This window comes from Metarhizium acridum (assembly GCF_019434415.1).
Source record: "Metarhizium acridum strain ARSEF 324 chromosome Unknown scaffold_255, whole genome shotgun sequence".
Taxonomy (NCBI): domain Eukaryota; kingdom Fungi; phylum Ascomycota; class Sordariomycetes; order Hypocreales; family Clavicipitaceae; genus Metarhizium; species Metarhizium acridum.
Window position 1 is genome coordinate 237,431 of NW_027094022.1, and position 13,351 is coordinate 250,781.

The following is a 13,351-nucleotide window of genomic DNA, read 5'->3' on the forward strand; positions in this document are numbered from 1 at the left end:
TCGGCTGCTCATCCAGTCATGTATCTCACAAGTATGAGAATGAGTCTGGTTGATGGACTTTCTTGCATGCCTAAAGCATCACCCGCAATCTAGATCTGCCGGTGGCGTTATCTTGAAAGGTCAATTCAGGCCTCAGGGTCCTTACTGCCATCAATTGATGGTCGGCCGCATTAGAGAGCTAGTCCTAGGTCAGCTCTAGTGGATGGACCCTGACTCCACTTAGTCCACCAGCCCCGCACGCGGGTTGCAAAAAAGGGCGCACATCCCGCACCCACAACCACACACACAGGTGTGCGGCCTTTTTTGCAACCCGCGTGCCCCGGTGCCGTCTGCCCTCCCTTAAATGTACCCCCTTGACCAGCTGGCGTCAAAATCTGGTGGGGCAGACGACACCAGGCTGAGAAAGGAATTTGAACTTTGACTGTTTCGACCCTTAGCTTTTCCGCCATATATGCTTCCGCAGGCTCCGTACGCTTGATTGAAAACTTCTCACCACGGTCGCTGCAAAGACCAAGCTTCGGTGCGCCGCAGGCAATTCTGTCATGATATTTCGCCTCTTCTCACCTTGACGACTTAGGTGTCGGGCATTGGATGCAGCCATGGCCGCTAACGTCGTAGCCGAGGAAGCCCGTGAGCGTGAGACGTTTCGGTACATTTTTCATGCAGCGGCTTCAACGTAGCTACTGATAATTTGCGTGCTAACAGCCTCTTGAGTATAGATACGACTCGTCTTTGATCAACCAACTGTTTCCCAACCCGGACGAGGCGCCAATCTTCCCCTCAGAACTTACTCCCGACCCATCCTTGACTGCATTTGCAGAATTGGGCGTGCACCGTCTCAATGCTTGCCGTGCCTTTATTTCGCTTTTCGATAGGCAGCATCAGTATATTGTCGCCGAGGCTACGCCTACCACTCCGCTCTCACCAGGGAGTAGCGCTGCTCAGCAGCCCAGCGGGCGGGATGGACTCGAGGCGCAGCTCTTGCTTTGGGGTACCTCCCTACCTCGTTCAAGTAGCATTTGCGACCATGTTCTTACATCTCTACCCCCAGGGGTTGCTAATGAGCGGATAAAGTGTGGTCGGGAGCCTTATCCGGAACTTCCTGTGACTGTTATAGGTGACTTGGAAAACCATCCGTTCATGGAGGGGAGAGCCGCTTTACCATGTTGGCCACCTTACAAGTTTTACGCTGGTGTTCCGCTAAGGACTTCCAAGGGAATAGACATTGGTGTTTTTAGCGTGTTGGATATGGAGGGCCGGGAAGGAGAGGACCCCAATATTACGCCAATCATGCAGGACATTTCGCGAACAATTATGGGATATTTGGAGACGCGAAGGTTTAGGGATGGTCAAAGGAGGGCGGACAGGATGGTGAAGGGTGTTGGGAGCTTCGTACAGGGCAAGTCAACAACTTCAGGGTGGCAGGTTGCGCCTTGTGCCGATGAAGTGGAAGATCGGGTTGATACTAATGCTAGTGATGCAGAGGAAGGTGAGTGTTCATTGGAAGCTCTGATGCATGGTATGCTGCTGAGGGCATGCACTAATGGGATGTAGATCCAACAACTCAAACATCAGCTAGCATGGACAAGAAGAGTCACGTCCACGACGCTTCTACCAAATCCGCAAAGCACATCTTCTCCAAGGCGGCAAAGATTATACGTGAATCAATCGAAGCCGACGGCGTGCTATTCTTGGATGCTGGAATTTCCTCCTTTGGCGGACGAGCTACTGTCGGTGGAATCGGGGGAAGTCGTGATGGTGAGCGTCGTGCATCTGCCACCAGTATGCATTATGCAGCTGGAGTTCTGAATAACTGCTCGTGCTGCAAGGTTCTTGGGTTCTCCACGTCGTACTCTTCCAGCATTGATGGGCACGATCAGGAGCAATGCTATAAACAGCTCCCCGAACATGCATTGGGCGAATATTTGAAGAAGTACCCTAGAGGCACTATTATCACATTGAACGAAGTCAACACACCAAAAGACACAACAGCTATTTCTGATGAAGGAACGCAGCCTGTCTTGGACATTCCCCGGCAACTCACAGGATTGCATCTGGACCTTCAAAGGGCAAAGTCATCAGAATCAATGCAATTCGAATACGACATGGAGGATTTTGTGAGAGATTTGCTACCCGGGGCCCGGAACATTGCCTTTTTCCCTCTCTGGAACCCCCAAAAACGCCGGTGGTATGCTGGTGGTTTCGCATACACGAAGAAAGCATCACGCGTCTTGTCAGTGGAGGGGGAACTAAGCTATCTTTTGGCTTTTGGCACGGTCATCATGGCAGAGGTGTTCCGGATAGACTCCAAGGTGGTGGAACAGTCCAAAATGGACGTGCTGAGCTCTATATCTCACGAACTGCGTTCACCTCTCCACGGCATCATTCTCGGTGCCGAATTACTCCATGATACCGCTTTGGATGCATTTCAAGGAGACCTACTGCACTCCATGGAGACTTGCAGCCGTACTCTGCTTGACACTGTCGACCATCTGTTGGACTGGAGCGGAGTCAATAACTTTCTCTCACCGGCATCCGTGCCGCAAGACAATGGTGACGTAGAAGAACGAGGATTACGGTCGGGGAAGATGGCAACCATTGAATCTGGCATGATGAGCATAGTGTCACGCGTCAATGTAGACCTGATCGTGGAGGAAGTTGTGGAAAGTGTCTATGCAGGACGTATTTTTCAGCTGCGGACGTTGGGGTCAAACGTGGCACAAACCGGCAATCCAGCCAGCTCAGAAGCAATGCAGCCAAATGAGTTGGTTGACTGCTTGGCGGCACAAAAGGAATCTGACATTTCTACGATATGCGTTGACATTGAACCCAACGCTTCGTGGGAATTCTACACACAGCCCGGTGCATTGCGTCGGGTCGTTATGAATTTGGTTGGCAATTCACTCAAGTTTACGACCAAAGGATTTGTTAAAGTTTCGCTGGTCCAGCCCCGGATATCACCGGCTGCTGGGGAGCAAGAGGGCACCTACGTGCGACTAACAGTAACGGATTCTGGCTGTGGAATTGGCAAATCGTATCTCGAGAACGACATCTTTACTCCGTTCATCCAAGAGGACGGCCTCAAGCCGGGAATGGGCCTAGGCCTCAGTTTTGTGGAAAGGATTGTGACGGCACTCAAGGGGTCCATCTCAATACAGAGCGTGGTTGACAAAGGAACAAGCGTATCCGTCACACTACCACTTTCTCCCGTGGTGCCCGAAACTGCAACTCCGAGGTTGCAGAATCCCGGTCACGAGTTTGAGTCTCAAAAGAACGATTTGAGGGGCTTACGAGTGCTTCTTTTGGGCTTCCGTGATACACCATCTGTTGACAGTGACGACGGTGTGTTTGGAACGAATGTAGTTGAACGCGAGGGCATTGCGAATATATGCCGAGATTGGCTGCAAATGCAGGTGGTAGATCCATCTCAAAGCAACAGCTTTGTACCGGATTTGTTGCTATGCGATGAGACGTATCTGCACCTGAATTCCCACATCCATACCCAGCGAAACGCTTCTTCACCTCCCGCAGTGGTCATTTGCAGGAATGCGGTATCCGCTCGCGACCTGGCAGAGAACAAAACATTCAAGCGCAGACCCAACGACCAGTTGTGGGAGTTTAGCGCCCAACCGTAAGCCTCGTCCTGCTCCCAAAAAAGAAAGACGATTACCAAGTGCTGACGTCATGTTTAGTGTTGGCCCTCGAAAACTCGCTAAAGTCCTATCACTAACATTCAAGCGATGGACAACTTACCAAGCAACTCTCAACCCCTTGTCGGCTACTCAAACGCCAGAAGACGAAGACGGCCCTCACCCAAGCAACACAACCGCCGCCGCCCCGGAAAGAAACTCGCACCATGTTGACGGAACAGCCGAGTCCGTCATCTCAAACTCATTTCATGACATCTCGCTGCCTGAACGAGTCCGTCGCTCCACCCCTCTCACCGCAATATACCCCGACTCAACCACATCCGACATCGACTCCAACCAACCAGGCACAAGCTTCCTTCTCGTCGACGACAACCCCATCAACCTCAAAATCCTAATCACCTACATGAAGAAACTCCGGCTGCCCTACCGCACCGCCACAAACGGCCAACATGCCGTCGACTTGTTCCGCGAAGGAAACGGTCTCTACAAGTGTGTTTTCATGGACATTTCCATGCCGATGATGGATGGGTTCGAAGCAACGCGGCATATACGAAACACGGAAATGGAAAAGAGTCTGCATCGGTGTACGATCTTTGCGCTGACGGGGTTAGCGAGTGCGGATGCGCAGCAGGAGGCATTTACAAGCGGGATCGATTTGTTTTTGACCAAGCCAGTAAAGCTAGCTGAATTGAGTCAGATTTTGTCGGCAAGATTTGGGACAATAGAGGATTGAGTATGGGATGGCGCGTGCGGTATTTTGAGCGTGCATTACATTTGCGTTGCGTTGCGTTGCGTTGCTTTTCGATGGGGCAAGGGCGGAGTTCACCTGCTAAGAGGATAGATTCCAATGATATCGCATCAGTTTGGCTTTGACGCTCTGCTCTGCTCTGCTCCTTGTGTGATGCTCGGGCCAAGGACGCTGCTTTGTAGACGGTGTTTGCTGACTGAATGCTTGGTGCGTTATGGTTCTGTTGTACCTGTATGTGCGTGTGGACTAGGGCATAAGTTGTGATTGCCCAGGCGGCTTGCATTGGGTTCGCGACGCATTTATTTCAATGCAGCGTGTCAACGGGGCAGGAACAAAGGATACTGTTTATCTACATTTAAAATGCCTGGCCAGTCTTGACGAGAACACATAGACCTCCAGCTGACTTTGTAGCTAAGGAAGGTATGAGATATTAGAAGGCTCTGCCTTTAAAAGTATACCTGGTCGCGAAGGGTTTTCTCCCCAAGAGCAAGCTGCAAAATAGCCTCTCATTCCTTCGGGATTTTACCTTGGCGCCGCTGCCTCGTTCTTTCTATTGCTCATATGCCGCTGACGGGTGCGAGGCTCGAGATGCTAATTGCGGTGGGATATTTGACCTGTATGTTGCGGCCCGGCGTCTGGCCCTACCGACAACTAGGATTGGGGATTCTCATGGGCTTGACTGCGGATATAGCAAGGAGGAAGCTGTCAAGTATTTAGTCGTGTCTAGCCGTAGGACGCCGCTTGCCCCTGGGGGATCTGTGTAGCTGCTTGCTTCCGGCACATAAATTGACGGTTCTGGTAAATCAAGTCAAATCAAGCAGCTACTTGCAGTAATCGGCCTTGTGGCAATCAATGATGCATCCAATTTGCTTGCAGTCTCCAACTAGTAAAGGCCAGAGGGCATCATCTCCCACCACGCCCTGTTCTATTTTCCTTTCTCATCATCAACCTTTATTCCTCAAGGTAATCGGTTGCAGCAGCGAAGGCACTTATATCTCCGTGTGCAGACTTGTGTCGACTGTGGGCAGTTCAGGCGGAGAGCCCCGTCAACCGACTCAACATGTTGAAAAGAATACCTGCGAGACGCCTGCTTCGTAGCGTCTCGGAGCTGCACTGGTGGTTTTTCGCACTCGTCATTGATGAATTGACCATCAAAAAAAGCAACTTGGGCTGTGAGGTTTCCATCCACCTTGCACCTTGGGGATGACGAGGTGGACAATCAGGTCCAAGCGACAGACGAGAAAATCCAAATCATGATCGGCACGACCGCCGAAGAGTTTAGTAGCTTTGTTCCTTTGGCCAAGTGGGATTATGCCAAGTTTCACTCTCTTTTCACATCGAGCTACACCTCAAAGGCAGCAGCTGAAAACGTTCTTCAAGCGTATAATATCCTGCCCACATCGTCTCAAGGAGAGCTTTTCGAGGCGCTCACTCAGTTTATTTTTGATGCCACAATGGTACACAAAGTACATCGTGCGGGTGAAATTCAAGACTCATCGCAGGAAGCAAGCTCTACTTTGTCTCTGGCCAGGACCCGAACCGTCTGGGTGTTCAAAGTTACTACATCGAGTTTGGCAATCCCTTTCCGGGCCCTTTGCAGGGCATTGCGTATCCGGCGTTGAATTGGTCTACGCCGTTGGTACTTTTCATGAGACATTGGACGGGGCGGACAAGGGGTTTTCGGAAGGATACGTCGAACCTAAACGAGAGCTTGCAGAAGCTGCCGTTTCTAAGGCCTCACCATCCGTGGAAATAGCCCAAGTGGCAGATGATATGGCTATGGAATACGTCAAATCCAATATTGACTTGAGCTACGAATTGCAGGATAAATTTATTCAATTCGTTACGGAGGATTGTGGAGAGACTGACGAGCGTGCAGATCCTGATAAAATAACAACATATAGTCGCAATCGAGCAACACGCGCAGAGAGTTGGGCTAGCAACGAGAAATGGAAGACAAGGAAGAAGAGATATAACGCTTTGGAGAAGGACCTGGATGCAGTGCTAGTAACGACGAGGAAGGGAGGCTTGTGGGAAGGTCTTGAATATGCCTCTAGAATAAGTTCTGTTTAAGACTGAGATCCTAGATTTTGTCTGCACATACATTAATGTATACAATCTACCTTTTACTTTTGGTTACGTGATTGCACCTGCTCCTGGTTTCCATTTCCATTATAGGTTTCTTTATAAACTTACTCTTATATTAAAATAGAACTCTCTTACTTTAAATTAAGTTACTCTCCACAACTATTATTCTTTGCACCTATTTAGGCCTTGTCGGATTATACTTTAATAGACTAAAGTTATAGAGCTATATAATTATTAAAGCAGGTTAAAATAAAACTAAAAAGTTAATAATATAAATTATAATCGTAGTTAATTACAGTTCCCTAGCCTAGGTACGGCCAAGATTTAGTGTTACTAGATGTCCTCCATTTAGCCCCCCCCCCCTTTTTTTTTAAAAAAAAAAAAAGTTTTTAGCAATTTATACTAGTTGTCTGGTAAAGAACGAGGTTATCACTGAAATAGCACGCCGAAAGTTACCCTGCCCATTAAACATAGAGAGGATGTACCTACCGTCAAACATGTACTGGGACTCGATTTTTCTCAGTCTTATACTCTCTCATGTGTCAAGCATAGAAGAGAAGAGAAGCAGTGATTCCAACCTGAGGGAGCTGTGCCTACTCCTAGGCGAGACACAATCATCAACAGCAAACCTAGATGTACTGTAAGATGCGGTAGACTGACTCCCATTTGGCTGGCCACTTTCAGTGGGCCAGCAGTACATGAACTGGTTCGGAGACAGCCTAGCTTCGCGGCATCAAGCTGTTTTAGTGACGCGATCGACGATGGGGAAGCAGTGTTACCTCTTATGAAGGAGCATGGGATGCTCGTTATGCGAGCACACGCTTGTCAATGCTATTGGCAAGCTATAGCACATCAAGCTGAATTGGGCGGCGATGTAGTCCTAGCTTATAATATGGGTGCATGGCAAGAGAAAGCAGGTCCAGATGCTAAATGTCGGACCGTTTTGGACTGTGTATTTTGCTAGGAAACACGTACAAGTTCTCTACAGACTCGAGTTGCCAAATGTCTTGGCGAGTTATCCATGCCGCGGACAAAATGGACCAGTTATTTTTTGAACGTGTTATTTTTTAGCCTTGAGGGTCCCAATTTCAGAGGACGAGAAACTGATACGAGGCATAACGTGCCCCGTTTTCCTTCCTTGAGGGGGTTCCATGAGTTATGCTACATTTGGCTGCTAACCGCGGAAACCTGCGTAGAAATGGGCTCCTCTTTATTAGTCACATGTTTCCAGATACAGTTGTAATAATGCTGCTCCTCTTTTAGACTTGCTTGAATGGATTTGCATGGTCCTTTTGCACAGCTCGTCTAGACCCGCTGCATTGGAGATGATGTGACCAGAATAGCACCAATGATTATAGCAGAGCTTGAAGTATGCATGGGGTGAATGGGGTTGCTTGGAATGTTTTAAGTGAACCCATTTAAGTAGTTCCTTGAAATACAACTCAAGGCCAAGTTTCCCTCTGCAGACTACGGTATAACAAATTCGTAAGCAGCACCGTATAAAAGTTGTGAAGGCCAGCGGTTGAGCTGATTGTGCTCAAGGCACCACTTGTATTGATAGGCGGTAGCCTCAGATTTGCCTAAAGTAAATACATACTGTAGAAAGAAACCATACCAGCCGTCTCGGAAAAGTGACCTCTCGTCATGACGGAAGCTATAGGTTGGATATATTTCCACCCCGGGCAAAAAGCATGGCTACGATGCTAGTTGAACCTGATTGGCAAGTTACCACCAAGGAAAATCAGTGTCGCGAATGGCGTTTGAGCCGCAGTGTATCTCGCCGATACCGACATGGTGCGACCACCAGTCGTCGATATAGTCGACCGTCACGTTGGCCTTGGCATATGCTGCATTGACGGCCTCTTTGAGAATGCCCTTGCCGTCAATGATGGGGCCCCATACGTCCGCAGACAAGTACTTCCCCTTTCCAACGACTATGCCATTGACGGCGCCGGGGTAGAAGGCATATACCTGGAACGCGTGGTCGCGGTCCTTGATGTGTTCCTCCCCCTGGCCCGGCTTTGGCAAGTACTTTTTGGGCTGATACGGTCTTGGGCCTCCCATCGCTCCGTTGTAGTACAGTGCCGGCACGCGGAAGATCTCACTATCGTCAAGTCCCACCTCTTGCTTTATAATTTTGATGTTTCTCTCAATGTTCCATGCAGCGTACTCCTGGACCCGGGAAAAGTTGGCCCGCCTGAGCACGCCGTCGATTGTGATAGCCGGAAGACTGACATTATTTGGCGTCCGGCTATCGGCACTGTCAGTAGGAAAGCTCGGCCTGGACAAGGCCCGAACATCGCCATGGCCTGTCTTTTGAGCCTTTACCAGAAGATCAAGGCCAGCAAGAGGATCGTCCACCATCGTGGCACAGCCGCGCTCGTTGTCCGCGGGGACAAACTGCATAAACTCATCCGTGTGGCCGATATACAGCCACGTTGTGTCAATTTCCACTGGCGCTTGGGTCTCCTGGGCCTCTAGGAACTTGACGATGTTGGCTTTCGGCCCGCCTCGCGACCCCATGATTGCACGTCCAGCTGGATACGACTTGCCGTTATGTGTATGGGGAGGAATCGTCTCCAGGTTGCCCGTGTGATCTACGCCGGTATCATCGTTATCAAGTTGGAGGAGCTGGACAGCTCCAACGGAGTCGGATCTCATATCTGTGAAGGCAATCTTGCCATCAGTGTCATTGATGGCGGACCGGATCATAACTCCTAACGTAACAGGTCCTTCTGGTCCAGGAATACTGGTATACCCAGCCTCAAAATGATCCTGGGGAAACGCATCTCCCCCAACCAGCCGTAGTGGTTTCTGGATACCGGCCTTTGTTATGTGAACCTGCAACTCCTTGGCAAACCTGGCTCCGAAGCCATTGTCCCCGTGCTTCGTTGTAATGATCTCGCTGGCTTGTTGCAGATGGTGGTGTGTCAAGACAGGAGCAACACGGAGAGCCACCGAGTCCCTGGCCGTTTCTCCGCCGTCACTGACGCTGAACTGCACCGTGGCTCTATCATCCCAGACATCCGGGCGGCGAACGTCGCGGGCGTCAATGCCAAGTACCAGGCCCTTCTTTATTTCCGCAGCGGTGAAGGTGTAGTTGACGGCCACGTATAGCCAGTCATTGCCCGATTTGTGGAAGATGCGGACCTTTTCGGCGGCCGCTTCTCCTAGCACGGCAACAGACCCGGTAGACGAGTTGCTGAGATCTGGCATGGGTGCAGTTTTCAGAGGAGCCAGATACTTGGAATTGCGTAGCACATTATCGACAGCGTCATGGCATTCGTCTAGTTCTTCGTTGGGTGGAGAAGGATCAGAACCGTCTCCGTGACCTGTAATGATTTTGTCAGAGCAGCGCCGGTCCGTATCTACAATGTTGGGTAGAAACAGGGCGCCGGTCTGCTCAGTCCATGTGTCTTTTCCGGCAAGATCAGTGCCGCCTTCTACATCAACTTTGCCGTCACAAGTTGTGTCGGCGAGGATAACGGGGTTCAAGGCCTGACTGACGCTTGCAAGTCCTAGTCTGATATGAGCGTGGACAAACGACATTGTCGGCGGGTTTCGGATGGACAATTTCTACCCAAAGACAAGATCGCCGTTGCTGTACTAATGCGAGGCATTGCGTTTTTTCCGGCGGTGCAAGCACGTTGCCCGCTGAAAAAAAAAGGAAATCAAGATAATTTGGGCGTGTCTGTGTGTTGCCTCTATGCTGTCCTTGATGCAGACAAGATACTGTTATGATGGGATGTCTGGTAAAGACATCATTGGACCGGGCAACATTCACGCTTTGTATATTCGAAATTCACACTTTCCACAAGAGCTATCGGCTTCAACCGCTGAGCCAGGCAAAATGATGTAGCAATAACGGCCCTTGGCCCAATACCCCCGGTACCCAGTGCGCCGTTTGCGCCCTCTAGTCTCTTGGATCATGACGATCCCACCTTGCAGTTCATACGACAAACGCCGTTTATGAATAATGCGGTATAGCGTGATACGAATAGCCCTGTAATGTTATTATAACAAAAGCGTCACTCGTACGCGCAGAGAGAAGAGCTGGCTGCCTTGCAGCGCCGTATCCCACATGGCACTCTGTGTAGATTGCCCAAGTCTGTGGTCCACTATGTCTCTTTGACTAGTCTTGCGCTTGAGAGTTTGTAAATCTGACACAATCTAGGGATAGTTTTGGATACGCATCTCTTGTACCGCTTCAGCAAAAGATTGAATGTTTGGTTAAGAATATGAAGCGGTGTATCTTTACGTTGGCCTTTGTGACTGCAACCCGTATTTTTACAACTGGACGCACAGCTACATCAGCGTCACAATGATGGATCTTTTAAATGTAGGTTTGCCTGCCTTGACCTTATTTTGTCTTAATATAGTAACAGCAGGGGCTAAGTATACCTGAAACGTCTTCCGTCAGTACCACCGACTCACAGGCACAATATCGTCTAACCCTCTTTGGAAACTATTTAATAGCTCATCCAATATGATGACCGGATCCCCATGGGATCAAGAGCCGTGATCCCAGTCCCTGGCATCCGCTTCAGCGCAAGACGTAGTCCCCAGGTTCTGCAAGTGTATGTCCTCGGACGGGACGTACCGGCGCAGGATTTGTGGCCCGGAGATCGGTCTTGATAGAACCATTGTAGGGTGTGGGAAATTATGCGATCAGGAGCGTTTATTTCTTAGACCAAATGACATGTTATTCCGCGCCTAGGCCTCATCCTAGTTCTACACAGCCACCCCGTTCCACTACGGCGTACGCAACAGGCACTAGACAGACCGTCCAAGTTGGCCATATAGTTGAAGTTGGATAATTCAGAGTGTGTAATGATGGAAATACTGCGGGACGCAGGATGTAGGACGAAGGCTTGACGCGACCCAACCGATATATGCGTCCATGACATGTTGGAGCTGGGGAATGGGCATATGTCCAAATTTGCACTAAGCAGCACGACTTTTATATTTGTACCCGTCAGCGACTAAGTGGACGATCCACTTAAGTGGCTAGCCCACTTAGTTGCCAATGGGTAAGCCTAAATGGAACGTCATTGGGTAAGGCCTTGACAGAGCGCTTGTTTCATTTTGCCGGCGGGCGTAGACGGCTTATAGAAGTCAATGATAGCAGCACTTGTGCGCATAACGGCCTTTTACTTTTGCCTGCCTTGGACGATTTTATGATACTGCATATTAACGCTCTTACACACAAGCTTTAGCTTGAATCTAATAAAATTAAAGCCCAGCAAGTAAAGTACCTTGACAACTGAGCGGCATTAAACATTTAGCCGAGACAGACCCTTATTAAGTCTACCTATAGCAATATACACATGAACTATACGGCTAACATGCCATTCATTCAGTGGGTCTCATTGATACTTTCATGGAAGTATATCTCCCTACGCGTATCAGATAGTTTCAACGCGAGGGGGGTTCTTCCCTTTCCCCAGAGCCACTAGTCCTCGAAGCGCTGATTCCCAAGGGCCTTTCGCCTCAGTTCAATTTCATCAAGAAACATCGATGTCACCAAACCTAACCCGCCTAGTCCGGCCACGGTGTAAAAAATAGCCTGGAAGGGCTTGAGGTAGACCCGCAAAATTTGATCCAGGGTTGAAGCAGAGACGTCTAGTGGTCTCAACTCACCAATGAATTTGACAGCATCGCAAGTGTCTTTCAAAGGCGCCAAAGCTCCAGTCAACTCTGCGGCTGCCCCATAGATGGGCGTAGAGAAAAGGGTGTTGAAAATCGAAGAGGAGAGTCCGAGGCCGACGAAGGCCCCAGACATGCGGATTGTGAGAAAATTACCGGTGGCTAAGCCTTCGTCCTCGACGTGCCTGACACGCGCTTGCACGGGAAGAAGAGCGAGCCGGAGCATTGAGATGCCTTGGCCCCGGAGAATCGGAAGTCCATGCAGCATAGACGCCGACGAGTCAGTTCTGAAGAGGACTAGCATGCTAGCCCCCAACGCAGTAATTACCCACGATAGTTGTAGGAGCTAGACATGAACTCCTAATAAGGGGACAATTATCATGGAGACGACTGTGACCACCACGCTCACAATGGCGGTGGGCAGCAGGAAAACAGCCGATGAGATGGCCGTCTCGAGCTCCACTGCTCGATACAACAAAGGCAGGTATTGCAGCAGCGGGGGGAGAACCATGCCGCGGAGGAAGCCTCCCGTCAGGGCCATGTTTCCAGTCTTTGATTGGAAGAGTCAACGGGAAACGACGGGCACCGTGGGCCTGACCTCATACAATTCGAATACTATGGGTGTCGCCGCTCCTGGGAATAACGGAAGCAGAGTTTGCCAGGAGGCCCATGGGAACAAAGGCCCAGCCCAGCTGACTGGAATGGACAAGCTCGTTCCGACAACGAAGAGGTCGTTGGGACGGCTCAGGTTGCTCACAAGGGTCTCATAAAGCGGCACCGGGCGAAGTTTGAGGAACAAGAATAGAAGTGCGGTCCCGATGCCCAACAGCGGCAGGTTAATGCATCCAATGATTCCAATCCATCTTCTAGTAGCATAGGTGGAGAAGAGCGAGCCAGCAAGGGGGCCCATAATGATGCCAACGGCTGTCGGAACAGACATGAAGCCGAGATACTTTAGCGTGACTGCAGCGTTGTCATATCCGCAAGTATGACCGTCGCCAGAATGTCGATTCCCCCGCCTCCGAGCCCCTGAAGGACCCGTCCTGCGATGAGAGTGCCCATGAGGGCAAAGATGATGGAACCGAGGAAGAGGAGTGCCATCGAGGCATAGAGGGGGTGCTTTCGACAGAAGGCGTCGGAGATGCTGGCATCAACCGGCTGCATAACGAGGCCAGTAGGGCTGTATGCTAGGTTTGCCCAGAATGACTGTAGGTGTGAC

The 13,351-nt window shown here is 50.1% G+C and overlaps 4 protein-coding genes across 5 annotated transcripts; 2 read left to right on the forward strand and 2 right to left on the reverse strand.

The window, feature by feature from the left end:
* The first annotated feature begins 453 nt into the window (after positions 1 to 453).
* Positions 454 to 5,661, forward strand: J3458_012308 (uncharacterized protein). Of its 2 annotated transcripts, XM_007816392.2 has the most exons (4): positions 454 to 649; positions 720 to 1,489; positions 1,555 to 3,631; positions 3,693 to 5,661. In XM_007816392.2, exons 1-4 carry the CDS (start codon positions 600 to 602, stop codon positions 4,381 to 4,383), a joined length of 3,588 nt encoding a protein of 1,195 aa, XP_007814583.2. In that variant the 5' UTR covers positions 454 to 599; the 3' UTR covers positions 4,384 to 5,661. The 2 variants fall into 2 exon arrangements, with proteins under 2 accessions (XP_007814583.2, XP_065974969.1); XM_066120023.1 differs by having other exon boundaries at positions 454 to 1,489.
* A 2,550-nt stretch (positions 5,662 to 8,211) lies between these two features.
* Positions 8,212 to 10,035, reverse strand: J3458_012309 (uncharacterized protein; the record flags this gene model as incomplete). The annotated part of the gene is made up of 1 exon (XM_066120024.1): positions 8,212 to 10,035. One exon carries the CDS (start codon positions 10,033 to 10,035, stop codon positions 8,212 to 8,214), a length of 1,824 nt encoding a protein of 607 aa, XP_065974970.1.
* Positions 10,036 to 11,938: 1,903 nt separating this feature from the next.
* Positions 11,939 to 12,358, reverse strand: J3458_012310 (uncharacterized protein; the record flags this gene model as incomplete). The annotated part of the gene is made up of 1 exon (XM_066120025.1): positions 11,939 to 12,358. The coding sequence occupies one exon, from the start codon at positions 12,356 to 12,358 to the stop codon at positions 11,939 to 11,941; it is 420 nt and encodes a 139-aa protein (XP_065974971.1).
* A 154-nt stretch (positions 12,359 to 12,512) lies between these two features.
* Positions 12,513 to 12,902, forward strand: J3458_012311 (uncharacterized protein; the record flags this gene model as incomplete). The annotated part of the gene is made up of 1 exon (XM_066120026.1): positions 12,513 to 12,902. One exon carries the CDS (start codon positions 12,513 to 12,515, stop codon positions 12,900 to 12,902), a length of 390 nt encoding a protein of 129 aa, XP_065974972.1.
* Positions 12,903 to 13,351: the final 449 nt, after the last annotated feature.